Source organism: Sciurus vulgaris, assembly GCF_902686455.1.
Source record: "Sciurus vulgaris genome assembly, chromosome: 12".
In the NCBI taxonomy this organism is placed as follows: Eukaryota; Metazoa; Chordata; class Mammalia; order Rodentia; family Sciuridae; genus Sciurus; species Sciurus vulgaris.
In genome coordinates this window covers 51,886,949-51,914,875 of record NC_136473.1, presented here as the reverse complement: position 1 = coordinate 51,914,875, position 27,927 = coordinate 51,886,949, and the positions used below count along the sequence as shown (strand labels likewise).

At 34.8% G+C, this 27,927-nt stretch overlaps 1 protein-coding gene across 1 annotated transcript; it reads left to right on the top strand.

Annotated features, from left to right (window-relative positions):
• The first annotated feature begins 247 nt into the window (after positions 1–247).
• FH (fumarate hydratase) lies at positions 248–26,764 on the top strand. Its single transcript, XM_079106744.1, has 10 exons — positions 248–423; positions 4,623–4,757; positions 7,488–7,598; positions 10,028–10,204; positions 12,581–12,763; positions 14,991–15,156; positions 19,637–19,840; positions 21,258–21,385; positions 23,841–23,994; positions 26,573–26,764. Exons 1-10 carry the CDS (start codon positions 298–300, stop codon positions 26,713–26,715), a joined length of 1,527 nt encoding a protein of 508 aa, XP_078962870.1. The 5' UTR covers positions 248–297; the 3' UTR covers positions 26,716–26,764.
• The last annotated feature ends 1,163 nt before the right edge of the window (positions 26,765–27,927 follow it).

The window sequence follows — 27,927 nt, the reverse complement described above, 5'->3', positions numbered from 1 at the left end:
CCATCAGCCACACGTAGCAATCAAATTGGCCAAAAGAATAACCAGAACCACCTTTCCCATAATTCCTTCCTCATTAGGATCCCACAAATCCGAAGGCTTAAAACATCTGCACTACAACACTACGGCAGTTAGCCCGCCTCCTCACTCTGTACTGGCCATCCAGGATTAGTCCCACCCCCACCAGTTCGGTTTCAGGCTGGTGATTGGACAAGCCTGCGAGCAGACCAGGCTCTGACAGCCGGCGCGGAGGCGTGGCCACAGGCGCACAGAAATTCCGCCCACGCTCCGGCCGCAACCATGTATCGAACACTCAGTCTCCTCGCGCGTTCTAGTCGCTTCCTGCGGGATCCAGCTGCTGCCCTAGCTCCCGGCTTGGGTGCCTTGGCGATCCTCCCACTCTGGCCGCCAAACGCCGCTCGAATGGTGAGCGCAGGCGGCCCATGGGTCGGCCTTGCAGCGGTGACCTTCAGCCTTCGCTCTGGACGGCCGGGACGCCCGCGGGCTGGCGGGAGGGTTGCCTTGGGGAGTGGGGTTCTGCGCCCGCCCGCGCCAGCGTGGCCGCCTCCCCCTCTGACGCTCCTTCAGCGCGGGGAAGGAACCTCCGCCCCGAGTTCCCGGGGACCTGGCGGTGAGGTCCTGCCGGGCCAGCGTGGCCTCTTCCCTAAACCCCCTCGACCGAGCTCAGCCTGGGGGGGGGGGGGCGGGGGTTGGGGGTACAACGCCTCAGCCGCCTTTGCTGCGCTTCTACTGCCCTTGCTGGCGTCCCGACCCCTGGACTCTGCCTCGCGGGCAGTGCTTGGGATAGGAGGAGGATGCGGGGAGACGGCCAGCTGACACTGGCTCTGTGCTCATCCATTGGCCTCTTGGTCCGCCACGTGCATTGGACTGCTTTTATCCTTGTACTCCAGGATAAGTACAAGGTTCTTAGGAACTTAACAGTTTTCTCTTGAGATTGTTAAATTTGTAGGCTGAATATGGTTCCCGAAATCGCAATGTTTGTAAGACCCAGAAATCCGTAAACATAAGCATGTTTGAGGAGATAGGATAGGACTTCTCTATAGCTGAATCAGTACTTTTAATTTAGAAAGACAGCTAAGGAATTTAAAAGTTCCAAGTTCAAACATTAAGAGTGTGTGTGTGTGTGTGTGTGTGTGTGTGTGTGTGTGTGTGTTTGGGTTTTTTGTTTTGTTTTGTTTTTTTGGATAGGAAAAGTTCCGGAAATTAATAATACTTTAGGAAGAGTACAATTCTTTACAACACTAAGGCGTATCAAATTCTCTTACCCAGAAAGTTGAGACTTTGGGCAAATTGTCTTTGCACCTGTTTCCACAGGTATACAAAGTTGAAATAATGACAGCTACTCGGCAAGATTGTACATGGGAAAGTACCATGTAGTGAGTGTTAAGTAAATATGCTCCATCTAGGGCCAAGATATTTCTTGGACAATAAACTTGAAGATACTTCGATGGAGTCACTGTACCAAAAACTACAAAGTATAGGGTGCTTTTATATTCCTGGAACTACCTGCTGTAGTAATTTTAGTCCATTTTAGAACCTTTAAAAAAATTTTTTTTTATTCACTTCTTACCTATTTAATTTTTGTAAAGGAAAGCAGGAGAACTTATGAATCTATCCTTTTTGAACAGGTATCAAAAAGAGCACTACCTTGCTCTTAGAGCTGTAATGAGGGTGGATTTTCAAAGTCCTAATACTACAAAGGAGAAAAAATGTCTTGAATATTTAGCAAGGATACCAGCTGTGATCTTACATTGTGGATAGGGATGTTCTCCATTTTTTCGAAGGTCATGTTATTGATGATTTTCAGGATGGCTATAAAATCTGAAAGATAAACATTACTTGTATTACCATATAGTATCAGTAAACCACTTATTATATATTTGCCTATTTTTGAGACTTGGTCCTCTATGTTTTAAGACCAGATAGACTTTCAGAAAGAATCAGAAAACTCAAAACAATGAAGTTAAATGTTCAGTTTTTATCTATAAGTTCTTTTGCATGAGGAATAATTTACCCCCCTTTTTTTTGGGAGGGGGATACTGGGAGTTGATCCCAAGGTATTTAACCACTGAGCCACATCTCCAGCACTTTATAATTTTTATTTAGAGACAGGGTCTTGCTAAGTTGCTGAGGCTGGCTTTGAACTTGTGATCCTCCTGCCTCAGCCTTCTGAGGCACTGGGATTACAGGTGAGTGCCACCAACCCCAGCTTGAAAATCATTTTATGTTGTCTTCAGGAAATACCATGGTTTAGTTAAATTTTATCCATGAATTTGCCTAGGGACATTGTACAGGCCCTAGGTCTATATTTTTTGTCTGACCTTTCAGATTAGCCTAGCATGCAGATTTTGAGGGGAGAACCTGAGGTGACTGGGGTTAGTGACTGTTATCAAATACTTGGTATTTCTAGGCTTCAGTAGCAATCTTACTACGGTGAATGCTAGACACATCACCCACTCATTCCCCAGGAGTGAAGTGGTTTTTTATAAATGAACAGGGATATGCCAGAAACAATCGGAAATTCCCACTTTTGTGCCTGTGCTGTGCTTACTGGTTTAATTCTTAAACTCATGGCATTAATTCTTAAAGCAGCAGCTGCCTTTTCCTTGAAATTCTCTCTAAATTATGGCATATGAAGGCACAGTTTCAAAAAAAGACCTGCTTTTTATAATAATGGATTATATTGTATGAACTAAAAACATTTTTAGAGATGCTATTCATTGCTAATAATTTTCTCATAAATTGAGGTGAGCACTTCTGTTACCCAGGCCCCTGGGGACAGGTTATACATGTGACAATGTGGGAAGATTTTAAAAACCACACAAGTGTATTTTCAAACCTGAGGTCAATTCAGTAATTGGTGAAATCAATATAGGGAATAAGTGACCAGTGTTTTGTTTTTGTTGTTTTTGTTTTAAAAGGAATAACAAAAGATATTAGAATGAGAGTGCATGACATACATTGTTTCATGGAATTTTTGTTTAAGGTTTGTGTGTGTGTATGTTTTTATACTTAATCATGATATAAAGTTTTTTTTTTTTCCTTCTGTAGGTCATTAAAAAGACTGTTTGGGGGCTGGGGATATAACTCAGTTCGTAGAGTGCTTGCCTGTCAAGCACAAGGCCCTGGGTTCAATCCCCAACACTGCAAAAAAAAAAAAAAAATGTTTGAAGAAACTTGGTAATTGCCTTGACCAAGTTCAGCGTTCCTCTGTTTTTGTATGCTTATCTAACATTCTAGGCATCACCCACATAAGTGTTACCTCCTCTGACAGTTTTTCCTAATTCTTGAAACAACTTTCTGATAGAATATAAATGATTCCATTTTCTTAGTGTAAACCCACTGCTTTCTTAAGTGGAATATCACATACATTCTGCTGTTCCCTTCAGGTTCTCCTTCCATCTTTCAAAATGATCTTCAGATCATTGAAGCACAGTTAAAGAATTATCATACTGCATGAAACATTCAACCCTATGGTTGTAGGCATACTGTTTTTCTGTTATGCGTTGGATTCAGCCCTCTGTCTTAGGTCTGTTATACATACCTTAAAGATTGTTTTGCAGCACTGCTTCTGTTTCTGTCCTCCCAGTCTGTACAACCTATATATTCCCTCAGGCTAAATAAAGAGAACTTTTGGCTTTTGGGATAATTTCTTACTAAGCTCTGCCAAATTTTTTTGTGGTGCTGGGCTTATATCATCATAACCTGTTTTTTAGGGGATAATTGCTGTTTTATAATTAAAATTTAATAATTTTGAACATAAAACGTGATGATATAAACTTAAGAAATCAAACTTTATTTTGGAAACTGATAATGAAAACCAGTCTTCCTTTTCTAGAGCCAGGCTTTTGGTGCTCTTTTTTTAACAAGATAATGAAGAGAAAGAAGGACCTAGTTTTTTTGGTGACATTGCCGTCATTGGTAATGTTATTGTTTCAAAGTACTTTTTAACATACATAGATATCTACCTGTAGTATCCAAAACAAGATTGCAGTGCAAAATATTTTTATTTGTGCATGTGGCTTACAGGGTGTGAGACAAGTTGGTGTATAATGATGTCCATGTAATCGAACTGGCATAACTCACCTCTTCTTGTCTGTACATTTATTTTAATTTATAATTGAGAAAGCTGATTTGCAGAAGTGGCAGGCTCTCTGACTGCAAGGCCTGAACTATTTGTATTATACTATGCCCAGGCATAGTGTTTGTAGACCATATCTGAACTTCGCTTAAATATATTTACAAATTTCACAAATTATTATTCTGCAGAAGTTCCCAGTAAAATGAGCATTCAATTAGATTAGGTTTGAATTGGTCAAATTTTGACCAATAATAGGCACACTCCTAAATGGAAAAAATTACTATTACAGGAAGTTCAAAGACTTCCTGTATGTATCATCTATATCGTATTTGAATTCTGCTATCAGCATTAATAAATTTATCAATTTCTTAAGGAAAGAGCTGAAAGCCGGAGTGAGAATTCTAATAGAATTTTTTTGTCTTGTGATATTCTATTCTATTATGAATTTGTGTGTGATAAGATGCTATTGCTTTTGATACTGGGTTTCATGCAACCTGTAACAGTGTCTTCTCCTTGTCTTTAGGCAAGCCAAAATTCCTTCCGAATTGAATATGATACCTTTGGTGAACTGAAGGTCCCAAATGATAAGTATTATGGCGCCCAGACTGTGAGATCTACAATGAACTTTAAGATTGGAGGTGTAACAGAACGTATGCCAGTAAGTGGCTTGTGTGGAAATGTTGGATTATTTTGGGTGAACTAGGCTATATTCAAATGAATCACTTTACCTTAAAAATAAATATTTTACAGAGTTAAAATTTAAGTTAACTAAGAAAGCTGGCTTCATGAGTAAAAAATTGTTTTCTTTCATTAAAATGGCAAAGAACTTTTTGAAGTTTTAGTATGCTATTATTTTGAACCACGACTTAGAATATTTTAAATTCGTCTTGATAGAATTAAGTGATTATCTTTTCATTCTTACCAGATATTTATAGATTTTTGCTAGAATTTTATAGTTTGTAAATGATTTTTTTAAATATTCAAATTCTTTTTTTTTTCTTTTTACTGATGTAAAACTAGGATTTTTTTTTCAATTTTATACTTTCTCTCTTGGTTTTTGTTCTCAGAAAAGTATACAGTACACTAGTACCCCAAAACATTATTACTCATCAATGTCTAGCATATAATAGATAATATGTATTTGTTCAGTGCCACACAAATGATCAAATGATTAAAAAAACTTCCTGATACATTTCATTAAATGTGAGATGCCATCAAGTAGAAGATGGACCAGATATACCATAAAAAAGAAAAAGCTAAGGTTGTGATATGTCGTTGATTATGAGATGCATCTTGATTTCAGAGATTTTAACGTGTGAAAAGAGTTGATGAAATACATTACATATCCTAATGGAGCCCAACCGGAGTATGAAAAATAGTCAATGCAGGATTGCAGGATAGGCTAGTAAGCCTAGAAGTAGCAAGCTTCATCCGGTGAGCTATTGTTTACCAGTTATCTTCTCAATCTAATTTTTATCCTGAATAATTTTAACTTCCATATTTTAAAACATTATTAAGCCTTTAATAACAACTCTTGACTGGGTTTATAGAATTTTATGAGAGGGGACTAAATCTTTGAAGAAATCTTTTCATCATTGTCACAGATAGCCTGCTTCATGATGAGGTAAATAGAGTCAGACTACATGTTTAAGTAACAAAGGTAGCTACTAGTCCTGATATAGTCTTATAAATTCAACTCTTGGGATTAAGGAGGTCCACCTCAGCTAACACTGGTGGGAGTGAGCATGGCTCTTATTTTGATTATCTTGCTTTAATTGGCAAGTTTTGTGGTACTTGGTCGCTGTTTCTACTCAAGGGACAGGGCAGAAATTTGGATTATTAAATATTAGACTGTGTGTGCCCTGAACTTTAATAGTGTGATTAAACCCAGCTCTTTATATCTGAGGTCCAAAAGGAAAACAAACCCAAAAAAGATTATTAATTTTATATTTGATCTTAGCAAAAATGCCCAGAAGTGATGATATTATGAATTTCTAATGTGAATAGATTATCATGATTCTTCTTTTCTCCCCAGTGATATATTGTATTGTTTTATCTTATTGTATTTGGTAAAACTTTCTCTACTATGACCTTTTCTTATTTTTTAATGGGTCCATTAACACTAGGATTAATCAGTCCCTTCAGATGGTCAAGTGTTATTTGCATTTGGTTGTAACTTTGTTGATGGTTTGACCTTCCATCACAATGTTTGTTGTTGTAAAAAATTAAATCACCATTTGTTTTCATGTTTAAAATGTTTGTTTCTAATACTGTTAACCATTTGTCTTTTTTTTTTTTTTTGAGTAAAACATAATATTTTGATTTTATTTATTTATAATTCAAAATAAAAATTTTCTAGTTTTCCTTTTCTGTTTGCTTCTTAGCTTATATTCACTGTGGTTCAGATTTATGTATTTAATATATCTTATTCTTTACTTTCCTTTGTTTTTTTTGCTGTCTCTACTAAGGATTATAGCATCTGTTTTAAAAATTCATTGTTCTTTTCCTTACCTCCGTTTTTCCCTTCTGTTCTTTCTGTGTTCAAACCTGGCTTGGGATCTGTCTATTTTATTAATTTTGACAAGAACTCATGAATCAGTTTTCTGACAGAAAGCAAGTCTTTTTCATTGAAATCCCATCTAAAGTTATTCAACCTATCCTTTTCAAGTTTGGTGAAGTAATTTGGTATAAGAAAATGAAAAGATTTGCATATAACAAGTCAAAGTATGAACATATATTTATTTATATATCTGAGATATATATAAAATATCAAAAGTTCTCAACTTAAAGTCTAAAGAACCCTGGGTTTGAAAACAAAGTTATGAGAGAAATTTCTAGTGACTTACTGACTGTCACATCTTTACTAACTGGACTGTTGTTAATTTATTGACTTTGGGGTAAGATGATAGCCATTCAACAACTGGTTATCTCAGTGATTAGATGTTAAATGCATCTTTCATTTTTTTTTTTTTTTTTTTTTTAAGAAAAAGGAAACAGTTATACTGTAGTGTCATATTTTGTAAGGAAAAATAATGGCTCTTGCTGGGAAATGAGTGAATACCATTTGTTTTGAATATAAACAGTATGAAATAAATAAGACACTTTGTAGTATGTATGTATATAAAAAAGTAAAATGAATATTGTATGTGACTATGAGCGTGCATGTATATGGGTATGTGAGACATACATATGTGAAGTCTATTTGCTTTTGTTTGGTTCTTTTGGTTCAGTGTATATTTATCTGTAATCTTTATCTGTATTCTGAACATTTGAGGATCATCATATTAATTAAGTCATTGTTTTAGGTACAATTTTGCATCTGCATAAAATAATGTTCATGTTTAACTAATAGTGCAAATTTAAGGTATTTTTCTGATTAATTTTTTAGATCCCAGTTATTAAAGCATTTGGCATCTTGAAGCGAGCGGCTGCTGAAGTAAATCAGGATTATGGTCTTGATCCAAAGATTGCAAATGCAATAATGAAGGCAGCAGATGAGGTAGGCAGTGATAACTATGTTGGCTTAATGACATGGGACTTGTACCTTACATTGGTATTGATAAGCCCTGCTAATAGGAAAGGGCACTGAATTCATTTTTTTGAATCTTTTTTTTTCCCCTCTTATTTGTACTTTTTAGATATACATGACAGTAGAGTGTATTTTGACATACATACATGGAGTAGAATTTATTCTCATTAGGATCTCATTTTTGTGGTTGTACATGATGTAGAATTTCACTGATGGTCTTCATATATGAACATAGGAAAGTTATGTCCAATTCACTTTACTGTCTTTTCTGTTCCTATCCCCTCTCCTTTCTCTTCAATCCCCTCTGTCTAATCTAATCCAGTGAACTTCTATTCTACCCTCCCCACTCCTCCCTTATTTGTATTAGCATCCACATATCAGAGAGAAAATTCAGCCTTTGGTTTTTTGGGATTGGCTTATTTCACTTAGCATGATAGTCTCCAATTTCCATCCATTTACTGGCAAACGTAGGCACTGGATTTTTGAGTTAATGAATTTCTAGATAGGATGTTATTTGGTGAGGATATTAATATGATGCTTAAAATATTATATTGTGACAGAATTTCTGGATTATTTCATGTCCTTTAAGCATCTTGACTTTAGTTGTTAATGTATATGGTGGTGTGTGCCTGTAATCCCAGGTACTTGGAAGTCTGTGGCACCGTAAAAAATGGCTGGGGATGTAGCTCCGTGGTAGAGTACCCCTGGGTTCAATCCCAGTGACTGCAAAAAAAAAGAAAATTTTTTTGAAAAAACATTAAGCCTTATATTTGATTTCTTATCTTATGAATAAATGATTCCTTTTAAAACTAATTTATTTGATAATGCATATCAAGAATATAATTTTACTAGTTCACTAATAACATTGTCTAAAGAAAACATTAGAACAGTTCAAAAATTGTATACGCAGTGTTTTTCATTATACTGCTACATAATAGTGAAAATGAATTGAGTAATGTTTGACCATAACAGCTGCTTATGTAAGTTGCATTTATATTGTTATATTATGAATCATAGAAAATTAATTCTTTAAAGATTGGCATAGAACAAAGCCTTATCTTATGAGAAACTGGAAATTTTGCAAAATTAATTTTATGATCCTAATTTTGTTTAGAAAAAGAAATGAACAGAAAATGTGTTTTCATGTATACATACAGATAGGGCCTTCCCCCGCATACCAAATTCCACATATGATGAAGTCACATATATAACCTAGCTACATTCTCCCATATACTTTAAGTCATCCCAGTTATACCTAAATAGAATATAAATACCATTTAAATAATTTTTTTGTATTGTTTAGAGAATAATGACATTTTAAAAAGTCTACATGTGTAGTACAAACATAATTTTCTTCTTTTTTTTTTTTTTTGAATATTTTTATTCTGTGGTTGGTTGAATCTGCATAGCACTGTCCACAGATATTGAGGGCCAACTATATACACACATACACATTGAGTGAGATAGACATTGGAAGATGCCAACAAGCTAATAGCCATTATTTTTGAGAGGCATAACTAAAATGACTATTATTATTTCCTCAGTATTCAGAATTTTCTGTACTAATCACCTATTATTTTTATGTAATTTGAAATGTTTTTATTTAAAAATGAACATTGTTCAACATAGTCGATTTCTCAAGTGTATTCTGATGTTTTAAGTTAAAATCATTTCAGAAGATGAAATTAAGCACCCACTCTTTTATGAAGCTTATAATCCAAAAACTAACACATAAGCTGAGAATATAAAAATATGACAAAAATAGGGGCAAATCTGGGCAGTCCTTGTTTCTACATTTGGCAGTTGCTAATCATTGGACATCTGTGCAGTGAAGTAGCTATTAGTGAACTCACATTTTCGAGTCCCTAATTCATTATCCTGCTGACTCTGGTGGTAACATCTGTTGGATATTCCTTCTTAACAATAAATGTATCTAAAGACTTAACATATTTGTCTGCCTTACCAGGTGGCCTTCTATTAGAGGAGGTAGTTAAAAAAAATAAGAAAGATGGATTTGCTTCAGTTTTCAGTTGAAGTCAGTGAATTGTCATACTATTCAAAACATATAACATTTTATTTTTAAAGTATCCATAGTTGGAAAGTGATATTACAGAAGCTTAGAATTATGGGACATCTGCATTCAAAGACTGTGGAACCCTCAGCAGTTCATTTAACAGATGAAAACAAGTGAACATCTTTAAAATAGTTTTCTGTAAATGGAGCTGACTTAAATCACTGGTGGTCTTCATATATGAACATAGGAAAGTGATGTGCAGTTCACTTTACTGTCTTTTCTATTCCTATCCCCTCTTCCTTCTCTTCATGATGCTTAAAAATCACTAAATAAATATTATTTCCTCTATTAAAAATGCCCATTTTTAACATTTTTTTTCCTGCAGGTAGCTGAAGGTAAATTAAATGATCACTTTCCCCTTGTGGTATGGCAGACTGGATCAGGAACTCAGACAAATATGAATGTAAATGAAGTCATTAGCAATAGAGCAATTGAAATGTTAGGAGGTGAACTTGGCAGTAAGAACCCTGTGCATCCCAATGACCACGTTAATAAAAGCCAGGTCAGTATGTTTTCTTTTTTCATTACAAATTGAAAAGTATGCCTGAGATTATTTTTTATAAGGTAAGAATAAGGTCTTTTATTTACCTTATTCTTTAGTGGAAAAGACTTCTAAAGTTTCTTGACTTTTTTTTAAGGGCCTTGACTGGTTTTATCCCAAACTTTATGAAAATTGCTTTTAATGCAATTATATGTAGCATATTTATTAATTTTTATTGATCCACTTAGTTTTAAAACTTCTTTATTTTGAAATAATTTTAGATTTATATTAAAAGAAATGCAAAGATAGTTCAGAGAACTCCTTTATTCTCCTCACCAGCTAATCTTAATATTAAAACATATTACATTATATAACCATGATGCATTTATTAAAACTAAGAAATTAACATGAATACAGTACTCTCAAAGAACATACTTTTTTAAGGGATTTTTTTTTAGGGTTTTCCATTTTTCCACCAATGTTCTTATTTTCTCTTCCAGGATCTACTTCAGCCTACATATTACATTTTAGTCACATATCCCTTCAGTTTTTCTTATCTCTGTCCATTTCTTGTTCTTTTGCCTCAGTCCCTTAAGGCTGCTATAACAAAATACCTTACAAAATCCTCAAATGATTAACTTTGGGATTTAGCATTTCAACAGAAGAATTTTTGGGGAACATTGACATTTAGACCATAGTGGTACCCTTGACACTTTTGAAAGTAGTAGTCTGTTATTTTGTGGATTGTCCTTTAGTTTTGGTATGTCTGTTATTTTCTTGTGTTTAAACTGAGGCTGTGAATTTTGGGCAAGTGAAGGATCCTTGTTCTTACTGCATCACATTGCAGGTGCAAGATAGGAACATGACTTAATACTGTTGATAGTAATCTTAGTCACTTGGTTAAGGTGATTCTTGACAAGATTTCCACCATTAAATTGCTGTTTTTCCTATTCCATACCTTATTTGTTAAAAATGAGGTTTTAAGTCCTGCCTATATTCCAGGCACTACACTTGAGCTTCAGTTCCTAGAGGGAGGAATATTGAAGAAATTTTGGACATGTATTCGAATCACCACAGTAATTAATAGAGATATTTCAAGACTATGCAGATATCTTTCTCCTAAAACTTGCCCTGTTAATTTTAGCCTTCATCAATCAATCTTGCCTACGGCAATACCGTCATGATATTTTAGAAGTGATTTTCAGTTTTTCTTCTTTCTATATTAATTCAAACTTTTTTTTGGTAAGAAAAATTTATCCTTCCTCATTTTATTTATTCAATTATGTTTTTCAGTTTGGATTCATGGGTTGTTTATATTCCAGTACTTTTGTTATTTATAATATTGGTTAATTTATCTCAGTATTAGGAACCTATCAAGTTGACCCTTGTGTCTTCTAAATCATGTCACTTTTTTTCTTACTTTCTGGCACCGTAAGGTACTCCAGACTCATCATCTTAGATTTCCCTGCTCTAACCCTAGACACAGACATTTTCAAGGAACTCTTGGAGAACCTTCTTGAAAAATGATATTTAGAAACCAGGATCTGAGTGTTGGGTGTAGTATAATTTATTTTTAAGTATTAAAAGGAAAGTTTTTTACATAAGTTCATTGGATAAAAGATTTTTCAGATTCAATACTTACCTTTAAATGTGAATTTATTATATATTTTACAGTCTTAAATCTGTTTCAGAATAATATAGTGTGTGTAGTAGGGTTGGGGATAGAGTTATAAATGATATAAGATTAACTATGTACAGTACGTTGAGTATGCTGATAATTGCGGAGTTTAGGTCCATGAGTATTCTTCACAATGTTTATCCTACTATTGTGTTTTACTATTTTCCATAATTAGAAAAAAACATATTTTTAAAGTATAGGTTCACCAGTTGAGGAAAGAGTACTGAGCATACACTACTTGGTCAGGTCTATTTTACCAGTTCCTAAGTAGTTTGGCAAGTCGTATCATTTCTTTGAGAGCTTGACTTTCCTATTGTTAAAGTAGTGACCTACTCCATAGAATTTTCCTGAAGTTTATAAATACCTATCGAAGATTAGATGTACTATTTAATTATAAGGTAGGTTATTAACTATCATCAAATGCATTTGTTAACTCTACTTCTGTTTTGCTGTCATTTACCAGTGAATAGATATAATATGTAACACATTCACTATGCTTGGTTATAATATTACCCAGTATTCTTATATATGGTACAATTCTCAGAATGTTCCACAAAGAAAACCAGGTTGCTTCTTTTTGACCTTAAGTGATCTGACTTGCCACATTAAATGTAATTATTACATATAGTCATTTAGTGAATTTTTTTTTTTTTTGAGATACTCATTTGTTTTCTGTTGCTAAGTTAACATTTTATGTTCCTTTTGAAAAATTCCAACAGAGCTCCAATGATACTTTTCCCACAGCAATGCACATTGCAGCTGCAGTTGAAGTTCATGAAGTACTGTTACCAGGACTGCAGAAACTACATGACGCTCTCAATGCAAAATCCAAAGAATTTGCACAGATCATCAAAATTGGGCGTACTCACACTCAGGATGCTGTTCCACTTACTCTTGGGCAGGTATAGGATTTTGACTCATTTTATTCAATTAAGGAATTGATAAAAATGACCAGTGTATCACCCTCACAGTCATACTGATTGAAAAGGCCAAATTTTTAACATTTAAATTCAGTGACAGAGATTGTTCTCTATTAACTGATGAGTAGTTTTTAATGGCATTCCCTTAGAAGAGCAAAGTGTCTGGCATTGAGCCACACTCGAGTTAGACTGCTCGGGTTCAGGTTTCTGTTCTGTGTGAGCTATGTGACATTAGTAAAAGTGATTAGCCCTTCTATGGCTTGGTTTTCTGAGCTGTGCAATAAGGAAAATGGTATCTCTTTTTAGGGTAGGACTGAGAGTCTAGTAAGCTGACTTATGCAGAGTGCTTAGAACCATGCCTGACACATAGTAAGTATCCATTAGCGTTGGCTATCATTGTTTTTATCAATGTCATTGTCATGATTTCTTTGTTTTCTCTACTCCAAATTAGGTTATTTAAAACTTAATTTTAAAGTGATTAAACAAGGCAGATCTTTTTAAAAAAAGTTGTTTTGACCACATGTGAAGGAGGTATTACTAAGATAGCAGAAAATACTTTTGTGTTTCTTAATCAACACTTTGAAGAATATATACTAGTGTGTATTGTGAAGGAAAAGTAAGTAAATTCAGGAAATGATTTTTGCCTAAGCTCACACTCCACTTTGGGAGTCAGGACATACACGTATTATCAGAAGATGGTTATATGTGCCAAGTTTCAAATGATAGTTATGAAATAGTAGTTTCATGGAAATTGAGGGGAGAGTGACAGTTTGGCTGCTGCTTACGTGGATGGATTCTCACTTATGTTCTGGTTTTTTGTTTGTGGTACTGTGTATTGAACTCAGGGCACCAACGTGCTAGGCAAATGCTCTACTATGAGATAACATTTTCAGCCCACCATTTATAGGTTTGGCTATAGATAAATAGAAGAAAAGCTCAGTCATTTAGCTTAATTTGATTACAGAAGGAGTGATAAAAGTTTGAAATGATTCATTGAAATACAAGTGATGGAACTAAATAGAACTCACTGGACTAAGTTGCCTCTTAAGGCTGTGTCTCATTTCTTTTTGCATCAATGACTTTTAGTACCATGTGTAACTTCTAAGGAGGAACAATATATGTGTTTGAAACTACATATTTCCTCTGGCTTCATCATTTTTTTTTTTTTTTGGTGCGTCTCATGTTGAAAACTATGTTCACTGGAGCCCTGCCTCAAATCTTCTGTGTAAAATCATCATTCTACCTATCATGACAGAAAATTCTATTTTTGTTTGACTTTATCAGAAGCATTTATAGTTGCTTTTATTAAAATTGTCTTGTACATTTTTGCATTTTTCCCTGATCCTAATATATTCCATTTGTGAATCCAGCCTCTGTGTGTGTGTGTGTGTGTGTGCAGATGCATGTGCACATGTGGTATTATGTCACATGATCAGATTTCCGTGAAAAGAATTTTATCTTCTGAAATGTTTTCTTTAGCACAGTATGAAATCCTAGTACTAATAAAAAATATTTATGATTTTTTAATGTCCTCAGGCAGGAAAGAAAAGATTTAGGATAATTATATATTTTGGCTTGCCCAGTTTATGCCTTTTGTCCCTGCATAATTATTAATAGGGCCCTTGCTGTGTTCAGACGTGATAAATTCTATGCTTGTCTTATTTAAAGTGCTTAATGGTACAAAAACCAATGTGATGTTGATAGTAGATTTAAATTTTCTAGTGACACTATACTCTTAATTCTACTCTTACCTTCTCATGCTGTTCAGTGCGTCACTTAGCTTCTCAAGTTCCTGTAAATTGTCTTTACATTCCTTCTCAGATTTTTAAAACTGAGATTATATGGAGATGTTTATATTTTATTTTTGGAGAATAATTCGTTTTCTTTTCCTTACAGTTATCTGGGGCTACAGCAAAAAAAGTGAAATTAGTTTATATAATAGATTGCATATAAACCAATAATTTAATATAGTGAAATTTTTTTAAAGTTTATTTCCTGTGTTATCCTTCCTTATAGGTTTATAAATCCTCATCTTTCTCTGTACTTTACTCATCATATGAATTGACACAGTTTAAGTGCCATTTGAGTACCTTATTATGTAGTATTCTGAAATTTTTTTTTTTTTTTTTTTTTATTTCTACTAAATGCAGTTAGAATATAACTTGTAAGCCATTAGGAAATTCTCACCTTAATTTTCTTCTCTTTTAAGGAATTTAGTGGTTATGTTCAACAAGTACAATATGCCATAACCAGAATAAAAGCTGCCATGCCAAGAATCTATGAGCTTGCAGCTGGAGGCACTGCTGTTGGTACTGGTTTAAATACTAGAATTGGCTTTGCGGAAAAAGTTGCTGCAAAAGTAGCTGCACTCACAGGTTAGTGATCCATGAATTAGTATTCATTTTCATTGTACTAGTCCAGGTATTTTTTAGGTATCTTTGCCTTGTACTTTTCTGAGTTTAAACTTAGAAATAATTTTTCACAATAGTCTCAAAAAACAAAAACAAAACACCTTGGGAATAAATATAACCAAAGAGGTGAAAGACCGCTATAGTGAAAACTGTAGGGCACTGAAGAAATTGAAGAAAACATTAAAAGACAGAAAAACCTCCCATGTTCTTGGGTAGGCAGAATTAATATTGTTAAAATGGCCATATTACAAAAAGTGTCCACAGATTAAATGTGATCTTCATCAAGATACCAATGACATTTTTCACAGAACTAGGAAAAACAATCCTAAAATTCATGTGGAAGAATAGAAGACCTAGAATACCCAAAACAATACTGAACAATAAGAGCAATGCTGGAGGCATCAATAGTACCTGATCTCAAATTATACTACAGAACTATAGTAACAAAAACAGCATGATATTGGCAACAAAACAGACATAATTACAATGGAATAGAATAGACAGATATAGATAACTATCATCTGATACTTAACAGAGGTACTAAATATGTAGGAGAAAAGAGCCATTTAACAAATGGTGCTAGGAAAACTAGATGTTCAGAAGTAGAATAATGAAACTAGATCCCTCTCTCATTCTGTACAAAAATCAACTCAAAGTGGATCAAAGACCTGGAAATCAGACCAGAAATACTGCAACTGCTAGAAAAAAACAGATTCAATGTTCCAGCTAACTGGCACAGACACTGACTGCCTTAATAAAACTCCTAAAGCTCAAGAAATAAAACCAAGAATCAATAAATGGGATGGCCTCAAATTAAAAAGCTTCTGCACAGCAAAGGAAAAAAGAGTGTGAAGAGAGAGCCTATAGAATGGGAGAAAATCTTTGCCAACTACTCTTCCAAAGAATTCAGAAAACTTAATACCCAAAAAACAACCCAGTGAATAAATGGGCAAATGATCTTAACAGACATCCTTCTCAAAAGAAGAAATATTAATGACCAACAAAACATGAAAAAATATTCAACATCCTTAGCAATCAAGGAAATGCAAATCAAAAGTACACTAAATTTTATCTCCCAGTTAGAATGGTAATCATCAATAATACAAATAATTTCTAGTGAGGATGTGGGGGAAAAGGTACACTTATACATTGATGGTGGTACTGCAAATTAATATAACCACTTTGAAAAGTAGTATGGAAATTCCTCAAAGGACTAGGAATGGACTCACCATATGACCTGTTCATCTCATTCCTTGGTATTTTCCAAAAGAACTAAAATCAGCACATGATAGTGATACATGTATGGTAATGTTTATAGCAGCATAGTTCACAATAGTGAAGTTATGGAATCATCCCAGGTCCTCATCTACAGATAAGTGAGTAAAGAAAATGTGGTATGTATACACAATGGAGTTTTACTCAGTCATAAAGAAAAATGAAATCATGCCATTTGTTAGTAAATGGATGGAACTAGATAACATCATACTGAGTGAATAGGAGCTAGAAAGTCAAGGGCTTAATGTTTTCTCTTGTATGTGGAAGCTGGAGAAAGAAAAGAACTTTTCAAAGGGAGAGAGACAATCTAAAAATAGAAGGGAGATCAGTAGAGGAGAAGAGAGGGATAGGGGAGGTTTGAGGAAGTACTAGAAAATGAAATCTATAAAATTATGCCATGTCCATGAACAGTTATACCACAATGCTACTTTTATGTGTCATTATAATACACTAATTAAAATAGTTGTAATAGGGAGATCAGTAGAGAAGAGCAGGTGGATCAAGGGGAGGATGGAGCGAAGGTACTGGGGAATGTGATTGATCAAATTGTGTGCATGTGCAAATATGGCATAATGAATCCAGCTGTTTAAAATGCACCAGGAAGTTTTTGGAAAAGAAATATTTTTCTGTCCAACGTGTTTTATGTTCATTTCAGAAGTTGTTAATCCTTTTACTTTTTAAAGGTTTTCTGTGTAGGAGTTCATACAGCATGCAGTTGAAATACTAGTGTTAGCTTTGTTTACTGTCTGGTGGTATTCACTTATTTTCTCTTTGATGTTGTTTGGCGTAAAATTTTCAAAGTTGGCAGAAATAACTTTTTGAGAAAGGCATTTGAATGATATATTGTAGACAGGCTTAATTTCTTTTTTAAAATGTCATGTTGTGATATTTCTTTGAATTATTAATCTTTTAAGTTGTTTCCTTTTTTAGAGTACTATAGTCTGAATAATGATTACTATTATTATAGCCAAGTTGTTCTCTCCAGAAAAGTCTTATTAAGATATAGATGTTACCAGAGGGGTAGGACGAGATCATTATACAGTACATATTCAGGCTTACTAGATGTTTTTGTTGAATCATTTTTTAATAAAAAGGAACTGTATTCTTAGAGTTTAGAATAAGTAGTAGGTTTTTGAAATTGAACTTGGGAAGGACTGAAAACATCTAACTCATTTTTGTTCCTTATTCTCTCAGGGAGATCTTGTGGCCCCTGACTAGAGGAAAAAATGGAACAGAATAAAGTGAACAAAGAAATTTTTCTAGGATCAGAGTGTGGAGTAAAGTGGAGTGAATTTCACTCACTTTTCACTTTTACAAGTAGTCAGGCATCATACACATGTTGGCAGTATGATAGTTGTTTTTCTTCTAGTTTATTTATTGTACTTATTATTTCATCCTTTCAATGTTCTGGTGCTAGACTCTCTGTACTCTTTTGGGGCTTCTTAAATCTAGATAAAGCTTGAACCTTAAACGTATTTTTCTGAAGCACAAAAAAGTACAGAAAATTTTTCTTTCGTTTTGTGTTTGCAGTGCTGGGGATCAAACCCAGTACCATATACTTGCTAGAGCAAGCATTTTACCATTGAGCAGCAGCCCCAGCCCTTGTTGTATTTTTTTTCCTTCCATATTTTTTTATCGTGCATTATAGTTATACATAATGGTGGGATTTGTTATTACATGTTCATGTGTGCACATAATAGAACAATACAATTTTTGGCCAATATTTTTCCCCTTTCCCCCTCTCTTCCCTCTTCTTGATTCCTTTCTTCTGCTCTGCTGATCTCCCTTCAATTTTCATGAGACCCCTTCACTTCTTTTCCTTTGTTCTCTGTAGCTTCCACATAGGAGAGAAAACATACAGCCCTTAACCTTCTGAGTTTGGGCTTATTTTGCATAACATAATGATCTCAAGTTCATCCATTTTCCTGCAGATGACAATTTCATTTTTCTTTACAGCTGAATAAAACTCCATTGTGTGTATATATACTACATTTTCTTTATCCATTCATCTGTTGATCAGCAGCTAGGCTGGTTCCATAATTTGACTGTTGTGAATTGTGCTGCTATAAACAGAAGTTTGTATGTAGCACTATACTATGATGATTTTAATTCTTCAGGATAAATAGTGAGAAGTGGTATAACTGGATCATATGTTAGTTCCATGCCTGGTCTTTTAATGAACCTCCATGCTGATATCCATAGTAGTTTTACTATGTACAATCCCATCCTCAGTGTAAATGTGTTCCTTTTTCTCCACAGCCTTTGAGCATTTGCTTTTTTTTTTTTTTTTGAACCCAGGGTACTGAGTGGCATCTCCAGCCCTTTTTTGTAATTTTGAGACAGATTCTTGCTGAATTGCTGAGGCTGGCTTTGGCTTTGAACTTCTGATTTCCTGCATTGGCTGAGCCACTGGGATTACAGGCGTGCACCACTGTGCCATTTGTATTCTTGATGCTGTCAATCTGACTGGAGTGAGATGAAATCTGAGGGTAGTTTTGATTTGCATTTCCCTGATGCAAATGGTGTTGAATACTTACTCAAATATTTGTTGGCCTTTTGTATTTCTTTTGAGAATTGGTCTCAAACTGCAATCGACTGGCCTCAAACTTGTGATCCTCCTGCCACAGCCTCTTGAGTTGCTAAAATTACAGGTATGCACCACTGTGCCCAACTGGTGTTAAGTTTTTTGAGTTAATTCCTTGTCACAGAGTAGCTAGCAAAGATTTTTTTCCTGTTTTATAGGTTTCTCTATTCACATTCCTAATTGTTTCTTTTGATATAGAGAAAGTTTTTAATTTGATGCTATCCCAATTATTAATTCTTGGCATTATTTCCTGTGTGTTAGGGGTCCTATTGAGAAAGTTGTTGCCTGTGTCCATTTGTTCGAGTGTTGACCCTGTGTTTTCTTCTAGGAGTTGCATAGATTCTGGTCTAATTTCTAGGTCTTTGATTCATTTTTAGTTGATTTTTGTTCAGGGTGAGAGATGAAGGCCTCATCTCATTCTTTTACATATGGATAACTAGTTTTCTCAGCACCATTTGTTAAAAAGTCTATCTCCTTGGTTTTATTTTTGCTTTTCATATACTGAAACTTTGTTTAGCTTGTTGAAAGCAGACAGATAAATGTTTATTTTACTTGTTGATCCAGGTTGGTTATTTTTTTCTTCAGGCTTACCTTTTGTTACTGCTCCAAATAAATTTGAAGCTCTGGCTGCTCATGATGCTTTGGTGGAGCTCAGTGGAGCCATGAACACTACTGCATGCAGTTTGATGAAGATAGCAAATGATATTCGTTTTCTGGGTTCTGGTCCTCGGTCTGGTCTTGGAGAACTGATCTTGCCTGAAAATGAACCAGGAAGCAGTATCATGCCAGGTAATCACATAGCTAGTAAATGTTGGAACTACAATTCAGTTAGAATCCCAGACATTCTTAACTTTAGAATGTGATACCATAGCTGGATAGGGAAACATAAGACACACTTATTTCAGAATGTTTGTGTGGGCCATCTTGAATCAGGATTTCTAGGAATATCACCCCACAAGTTACGAAAAAGTTAGCAGCTGTATTTCAGTTCTCTTATTTGAAAGTATGTAATAGTTCTGTCCTTCACAGACCAAAGCCAAAAGAATTCTAGAATAGGCTGTTATAAATGATTGGCATGGGTTGAATAAAAACATGTCACACCAAGCTCCTCTTATTTCATGTTTTGCATTGAGTTATGGGACTATTAGATTAAGGGAGGTGATATGAACTCTCGGTATCTGGATTTCAGCAAGTTATTTGGTAAGACTTACATGATAATCATTGGTTTCAGTGAAGAAGTGTGGGCAGTGTTGGTAAGTGAATATAGCTGGATGAATAGTGACATTTAGGGAGTGACTAATGGGTTGAGTCTAGTCTGGAGGAGTATCTTGATAACGAGCTGAAGGACTACCCATTCAGCACTGTACTAGTGATGAGGGTGAAGGCCAAACATACGTGCTGATCATATTGGAACAAAGTTGAGGTGGCAGTATATATCACTTGACAGAATTAAGATTTATAAAATCCTCTGTAGGCCAACCTTCATCAGACCAAAACTAACAAAGTAAATTTTAATAGTGAGGAAGAATGGTCTGTTGATTGTTTTAAACCTATACAATACAGATCAAGAGAAGATCTTGTTTTTAAGTATTTCATGTTGACAAGTGACATAAGAGAAATGGAGAGTCACAGATAAAGGATATATTTCCCAATGTGTTACCTTGCATTGGTTTAGAAGAAGCTTGTTGGAGGGACATTACCAGGGTGGTGGAATTCCAGAGACTCATATGCTAGAGAGCAAAGTCCAGCTTGACAGGAAACCTCCCAAGTGTTGGTGATAAATTTCTCTTTTATAAGTGTTCCCATAGCAGCTTGTACTTCTCTGTATTTACCCATTAGCTATGAAATTGCCAGCTCTCTTCATAGCCAAGTTCTGTGAAGGTAGGGCCTTCACCTTTCTCATTGAGTATTATGTACTTGTTTGTGATTTTATATTCTGTATTTATTAAAATGAATGAAAACCATGACAAAGGAGAACTGTAATGTATAGATGTAGTTTCTCATTAGCCATTGAGTGATTCAGTTTTGTGGCTGCTCATCTCCCTTTCTTTTGTTCAGTTTGTTTCATTAAGTTGGTCTGTCATTTTTGTATATCTTTTATTTAATGAAATTAGATTTCTTCCTCTGCCTGAAATCTAATCTTAACTAATAAATGCAGTTATAAGCTTATTTGATGGGCATTCTGTCACTGGTGGTTTCCTTGAAGGCAAGGTGAATCCTACTCAGTGTGAAGCAATGACCATGGTTGCAGCCCAAGTCATGGGGAATCATGTCGCTGTTACTGTTGGAGGCAGCAATGGACATTTTGAGTTGAATGTTTTCAAGCCAATGATGGTAAGTTTTAAATTCAATTTTTAATGATTTTGTCTAAAGCTAATTTTCATTGTTTTTGTCTTTTCTGAAGGTTTCTAGAGTTTCCACATTAGATAATTAGATGATGTTAGTAGCAATTGGAAATCAAGCACTTCTTAATGTTAGAGGAGTAGCCCTAAATATTAGGAATTGGGTGACTTTTAACTCAAGTGATTTGATGATTTGCATTTTTAATAGGAAGAAAATTCTGGAAGTAGTATATAGAAATAAGTTCTAGTCTCCTCAGTTTAAAGTAAAAACCTTCCCTACAACCCTACCTCCTTTGCAGGCTGTTCTTTTGCTTTCTTCTTCCTTTAAATTCAGTCTTGAAAGAATACCCTAATGTCACTTTAATTTATGCTGTGGTCCCCACAAATCCAGTTTCAGTGCCGCCTTCTTGGCACCTGAGTGGTTCTCCCATCATTAGCGACCTCTTCCATTCAGTGGACATCCCACAGTTCTTCTCATGCATCATCTGATGTTGACTGTCCCTCCTTGAGACAGTCTTCATCCATGGTTAGCACTTTCTTCCCAGTTCTCTTCCTATCCTTTGTCAAATTCTTTTTCATTGGTTTTACCTCTTCTACATGCAGTAGAATCATTATTGTATCCATCATAATTGTTTTTTTCCTTCATTGCTCCAGAGATACAACAAGATGGTGTCATCTTTAAACCATTTTTCCCTAGTTTCACATAATAAAGCTTAATAAAGCTGCATTATTATCTAGAACTTCATTTGTTTTTTTTGTTTGTTTGTTTTGTGGCACTCTACCAACTGAGCTATATCCCCAGCCCCTAGAACTTCATTTGTATCACATGTTGTTATATCTAAAATATTTTAAAGGCTATTTCCTATTAGTTTATATTGTAAAGTCTAATCTTAAATTTGATGAGCATATGCAAATGGCAGTTATTAATTATATTCACGAAGTGATTTCACTATCAGCTCCTGTTCTATGTCACATACTGTACTGGGTGCTTGCAATAAACTAGTAAACAAGAAAGATTTTCCCCTTCTGGAGTGTATGTTCTAGTGGTAAATAAAAAGCCTGCAGAATTCAGACACATAAACTTTTCCTTCCAGGTCAGATACCATAGAATTAATAGCAACTCCCTATCACATATATATACATAGCAATCATGGTTGGATTTTTATCATTTATTATGGATGAAAGATAATGTTGTCTTGTTCCACCTTTGTTAAGATGAAGAAAAAACATTTTTGGTACACATAATGTTTCCAAGGCATGTAGAAGATGTAAAATCAATGAAGGAACCCCTAAGAGGGAATAATAGGAAGAGAATTAAGAAGAACATGTTGTCTTAGTAATCTTAACAGAATTTTTTTCTTATTTTAATAGCAAACAAATCAAGATTATCAACATTTGCCATATAATAAAGTAACAGTATCAAATTTAACTTCTAAAGTTAAAAAGTTAACTTCTAAAGTTAAGTTCTATTAGAGTCTATTGTTGGAAGTGTACCCTGAGGTTTTAGACTAAAGGCTATTAACATATCAGTACATCTTAGTTTATATTGGAAATGTTACCAAAAAGAAGCAAATGGTAAAACATACCAATTAATTTTATTGTATGAGTTAAGGTGACTAGTATGTTTGTTTTGTTAAGTATAAAAACCTTGGTGATATTGGGGTCCTAATTAGAACAGGTATATTCCATGCTTGTAAAATTATATCAAAATGAATTCTCCTGTCATGCATAACTAAAAAGAACCATAAAAAAAAAAAAAAAAAAAAAACCAGAAAACCCCCTTTGTGATCTTAAAGAACTGGGAAACCTTGACTTTACCAGTTGCTTCAAGCACATACTTCATTTTTTAACTTCTACATCTGTTTTCCTCTTCTTCCTTCATGGAATACTATTTTCTCCATCTCTGGCTATCCAGTCCTCTGTATCAAGTAGGACTTCATTAATCCTTATAGCTAGACTTAATTCCTCTTTCACCATAATCACCAACTCTTCATACCTGTTTTATACACTTAACATGGATTATATTTTTTATGTCTTTTCCACCTTTTTTCAATTTTTGTGCCCTCAAATGTTCATAATTTCTTTCCAATTTGTTTTCTTCCTTTTTTGTACAAGGGTGACTTACCACTGAGCTACATCCCTGGTCCTTTTTCCTTTTCTGTTGTGAGACAGGGTCTCACTAAATTTCTGAGGCTGGCCTTGAACTTTTCAACCTCCTGCCTCAGCCTCCTGAGTCACTGGGATTACAGTTGTATGCCAGTGTGCCTGGTCCTCGAATTTGGGTTTTTTTTTTGGGGGTATAGTGCCTTACAATTTTTAGGAGTGCTATACATTTGTCAAATTATACATTGAGAATGAACCAGCAAACAATATGTGTCATTGGACCAAAGGGAAAAAAAAGAAGCCTAGTAATGTCTCTCCCTCTTTTCTCTCTGTCTCTCTGAAAGATTAAAAATGTATTACACTCAGCCAGGCTGCTGGGGGATGCTTCAGTTTCCTTTACAGAAAACTGTGTGGTCGGGATCCAGGCCAACACAGACAGGATCAACAAGCTAATGAACGAGTCTCTAATGTTGGTGACTGCTCTTAATCCTCATATAGGTAAGGATTCAAAGAGTAATGCCATTTTGAATGTAAAATCAAAAGCTGAAACGTTTTAGAGAATACTGAATCAATGTTTGTGGACAGCACATTCCTTTTGGACATTGAGAAAATCTCTTAAAATAATTGAAATTTGTGTTAAAAGATAGTTTTATGGTGACATAGTTCTTTCAAAAACTTGATCCAATATAATTCATTTTATTTGATATTCAATATTCAGAAGTAGTATTTTAAATGTATTTAAATGGAGTTCAGAATCTCCATGTGCAGGAACGTGGGGAAGGCTCTCTATAAGACCTTCAGCTGGTAATGTCACTAGGTGGCACTGGCTGACTACCCACATTGAATGAATCTGCTTACCTTCACAGATACTCTATAATACTTTGATTTTGTTGTTTTTATCCAATTCAGATATGGAAAGCTACCAAGTAAAAGATAAAAGGTTGTGTATTCATTGCTTATAGGTAATGGAAGGAAAATGAAAATATTGTGTATAAAACCATGCTTTGGTATTGCAAGACTTTTCCAGAATTATATCTGTTTCATTATGTATAGAATCAGACCTGGATGATATATTGACCATAGTGATCCCTGTTGAATTGGCTATTTTGTAGGTTTTGAGGCATTCATTGCTTTATGTTGTGACTTGTTAACAACCAAACCCCAGCCAGGCATGGTGGTGCATGCCTGTAATCTGGGCAACTCTGGAGGCTGAGGCAGGAGGATTGTAAGTTTGAGGCTACCCTCAGCAACTTATGAGGCCATAAGCAACTTAGCAAGACCTCATCTCAAAAAAAAAAAAAAAAAAAAAAAGAGCTGGGGATATGGCTTAGTGGTTAAGTACCTCTGGGTTCAATTCCCAATACAGAAAAAGAAAAAGAAAAATGTCAAGCCCTTCTTTCTGCTGAAGTTAATGTAATATAGTCTTTGATTTTCTATTTTAGAACAATAAGTTATGATGTAGTTTTATTGTGTGGATACTACAAAACCTTCTATAATTCTGAACTTTCAAGTTAGATCTTAATCTTGACTTCTCAAAAAGCTCTAATTTCTCTTTTACAAGCTCATTTAACTGCTTTAGGTAGCTCTGAGCCCAATGTGATGTTTTTGTGGAGTAGTATTGGTAATGATATTTTGATCCTTTAAAATTGTACATCAACATTCAACTGAAAATATGCAAAGGGGTCACCAAAAGGTTTGTGTGAGAAATGTTTTAGCAGATATTTACTTCAGAACATGTTGCCAAAACTTTTAAATTAGAGGTTTCACCTAAAACTGAATAACTGATAAATCTTTCTTGGAATCAGTTTAAAGTGAGAGAGAAAGACTTATCAGAGGTAATTCAAGAATGAGATGAGCAAATACTCCTTACTAGTTGACTAAGCATGAGCCATACAGCCCTCCAAACCGTGGTTTCTCAGTGGCCTAGATGTGTAACAGACCAGTTATTAATACTGTCTTGTGGAACTTAAGAACTGAAAGTTGTGAGCATTTATGCTTAGACATCCTCTGAGTTTCACATGAGAATTCTTTCTCAAAGATACTCTGGTCACTAAATAATGCCCTTTACAACATGTTGACCACTCTCAAATTCAGTTCAGTAATAAAATGAACCATACCAGTAGTTTGTTTTGTAGATGATGATTAATTGCATATAGTCATATAACACCTTATTGGGTTGATAATCATATTGCCTCAGCAGGCATCTACCCTTTGGTCATATTCCCCTAATCTTTGCTTTTTGGTCTTTTCCTTCTACCTTGGTTTAATTTTCATTCTTGCTTTTGCCTTCTGATTTTGTTGTTGTTGTTGATTTACTTTTTTTCTGATTTTTAAAAAAAGTTATATTAAGTCAAGACTAAAGGCCAAATGCCCATTCTCTAACTTTATTAATTTAAAAAGCAAATAATTCTGAAGTCAGCAATATACCTGTGATCATTCGTACGGGTATATATTTCTGCTATACTTCCCCACCTATATCCTTGTAATGTCTGAGAAGAGGCCAGGGAATGGAAGCCATTGCAGTGGAAACTCAGAAGAGAACTGTTGCTGAAGGCTTGTCTCTCTTCAGAGCACTGGCTGTTCCTCCCTCACCGAGGGGACTTCTCACCCCTCAGAGCTAGTCACCAATGGTTACCAGTTGTACAGTATTAATATACATTTTCTGTAGGACTGGAGTATCTCACCCATTAATGCTTCCTTGGAAAGATAATGGTTGCTGGTTAAACACCTTGTTTGGAAAAATGTACCTGAATTGTACTTTTATGTCTTGATATAAATTATATTTTCTTTTTTGATTTCCCTGTGAAAATGTCTGAGTTAATGGGCAATTTCATTCTAGGAAGGCATGCACTACTTAAAGTGAGGTATGTTCAAGTCTTTATACCTTAAGAAAAGTAGAGGTTTTATTCTATATGAGAAATAAATTATCAAGATACTTCCTTTAAATATTTTTAAAATTTTTTGGAATATATCAGTTAAGAAAACTTTCTAGCATCAATATCATGTAAGCAGTGATTACTTTTTGCTTTAGAAAAACAAACTTCATTAACTCTGGTGTTGTTTGTTTCTTCTTCAGGTTACGACAAGGCAGCAAAGATTGCTAAGACTGCACACAAAAAAGGATCAACCTTAAAGGAAACTGCTATTGAGCTTGGGTATCTCACAGCAGAGCAGTTTGACGAATGGGTAAAGCCTAAGGACATGCTGGGTCCAAAGTGATTGAAATAAATTTATAATAAAAATAAATGGATTAAAAAAACCCAAAAAACAGACCCCTTATGTCTATTTCTTAAACAAAAATGGATACATTTAAAAGGAAACTGCTGTTGGACCTGAGAATTTCTAGGAAAGCATTTGAGTGGTATATTAAACTCCAGGTTATCCCCCAGTCTTAACTTCAGTTATTATAAAAAGACTGGAAAGAGGTGGGTAAAGGATTTTAGCACCTGGATTAGAAAGGATAAGGGAAACTGGCGAGAGGACTAGAAAGAAAGGAAGGATAAAGAGGTCTTGTGAGTGAGTCTTGCCCATCATCTCTCTCTGCACCCCTGCCAGTATTTTTCAGCAGGAACTCTTTTGAAACAACTTCAGAGGATTTTGAATTAGCAGTTGTAGAGAGATCCAGAATAGATTGACCTAAATCTGAAGCTAAAGGATTTAAATCAACCTCTGCTATGTAGGGATTTGGAACAGGCATTTTTTTCCCCCCTTCCACATATATATTAGCAGGGTCATGAAGAGAGAAATGCCCATGAGCTGAATCATCTGTAAGTAAGGTTCTGAGGTTCTGTCAGTCATATTTTTTTAAAATTGGAATATTTCCCCCTAATACTCTTGGAAAATTAATCACAATACCAACTCCCGTGTGGTGGTTTGAAAGTAGTTGCTTTATATAGCATTTAAATGTGTAATTAAAACAAGTTCTAGCAACATTGTGATGGAAGATGAAATTTATTTTCTTAAGCCATGGGCATTTTTATTATAAAATGTTTTTAAAGTTTTTGTTTTTTTTTTTTTTTTTTTTTTTTTTTTAATCATACTGGGTGTCTATAGAATCTACTTTTTAGCACATGTAACACTGCTTTTGTAAGTGTTATTCAGATGTTGATAACAGTGCTAGTAGAGCTTGCATTAAAATAAGCCAGGTAACTGGGAAGGCTGAGGAGGATTGCAATTTCGAGGTCAACTTCAGCAATTTAGTAAGACCCTGTCTTAAACAGGCTGGGGATGTGGCTCAGTGGTGGAGCACCCCTGGATTCAATGCCCACTACCAAGATTAATATAATGTCATGGTTTGCTCTTGTCCCTTTAATTTGGGAAAAGGAAAATAAAACACTTCATTGGAAAATAATATTGTCATTCAGATTGCAATAGCAGTGCTTAGAACTCAACCATCAAACTCACTTGACCTGACCTATAGTTATAGAACAA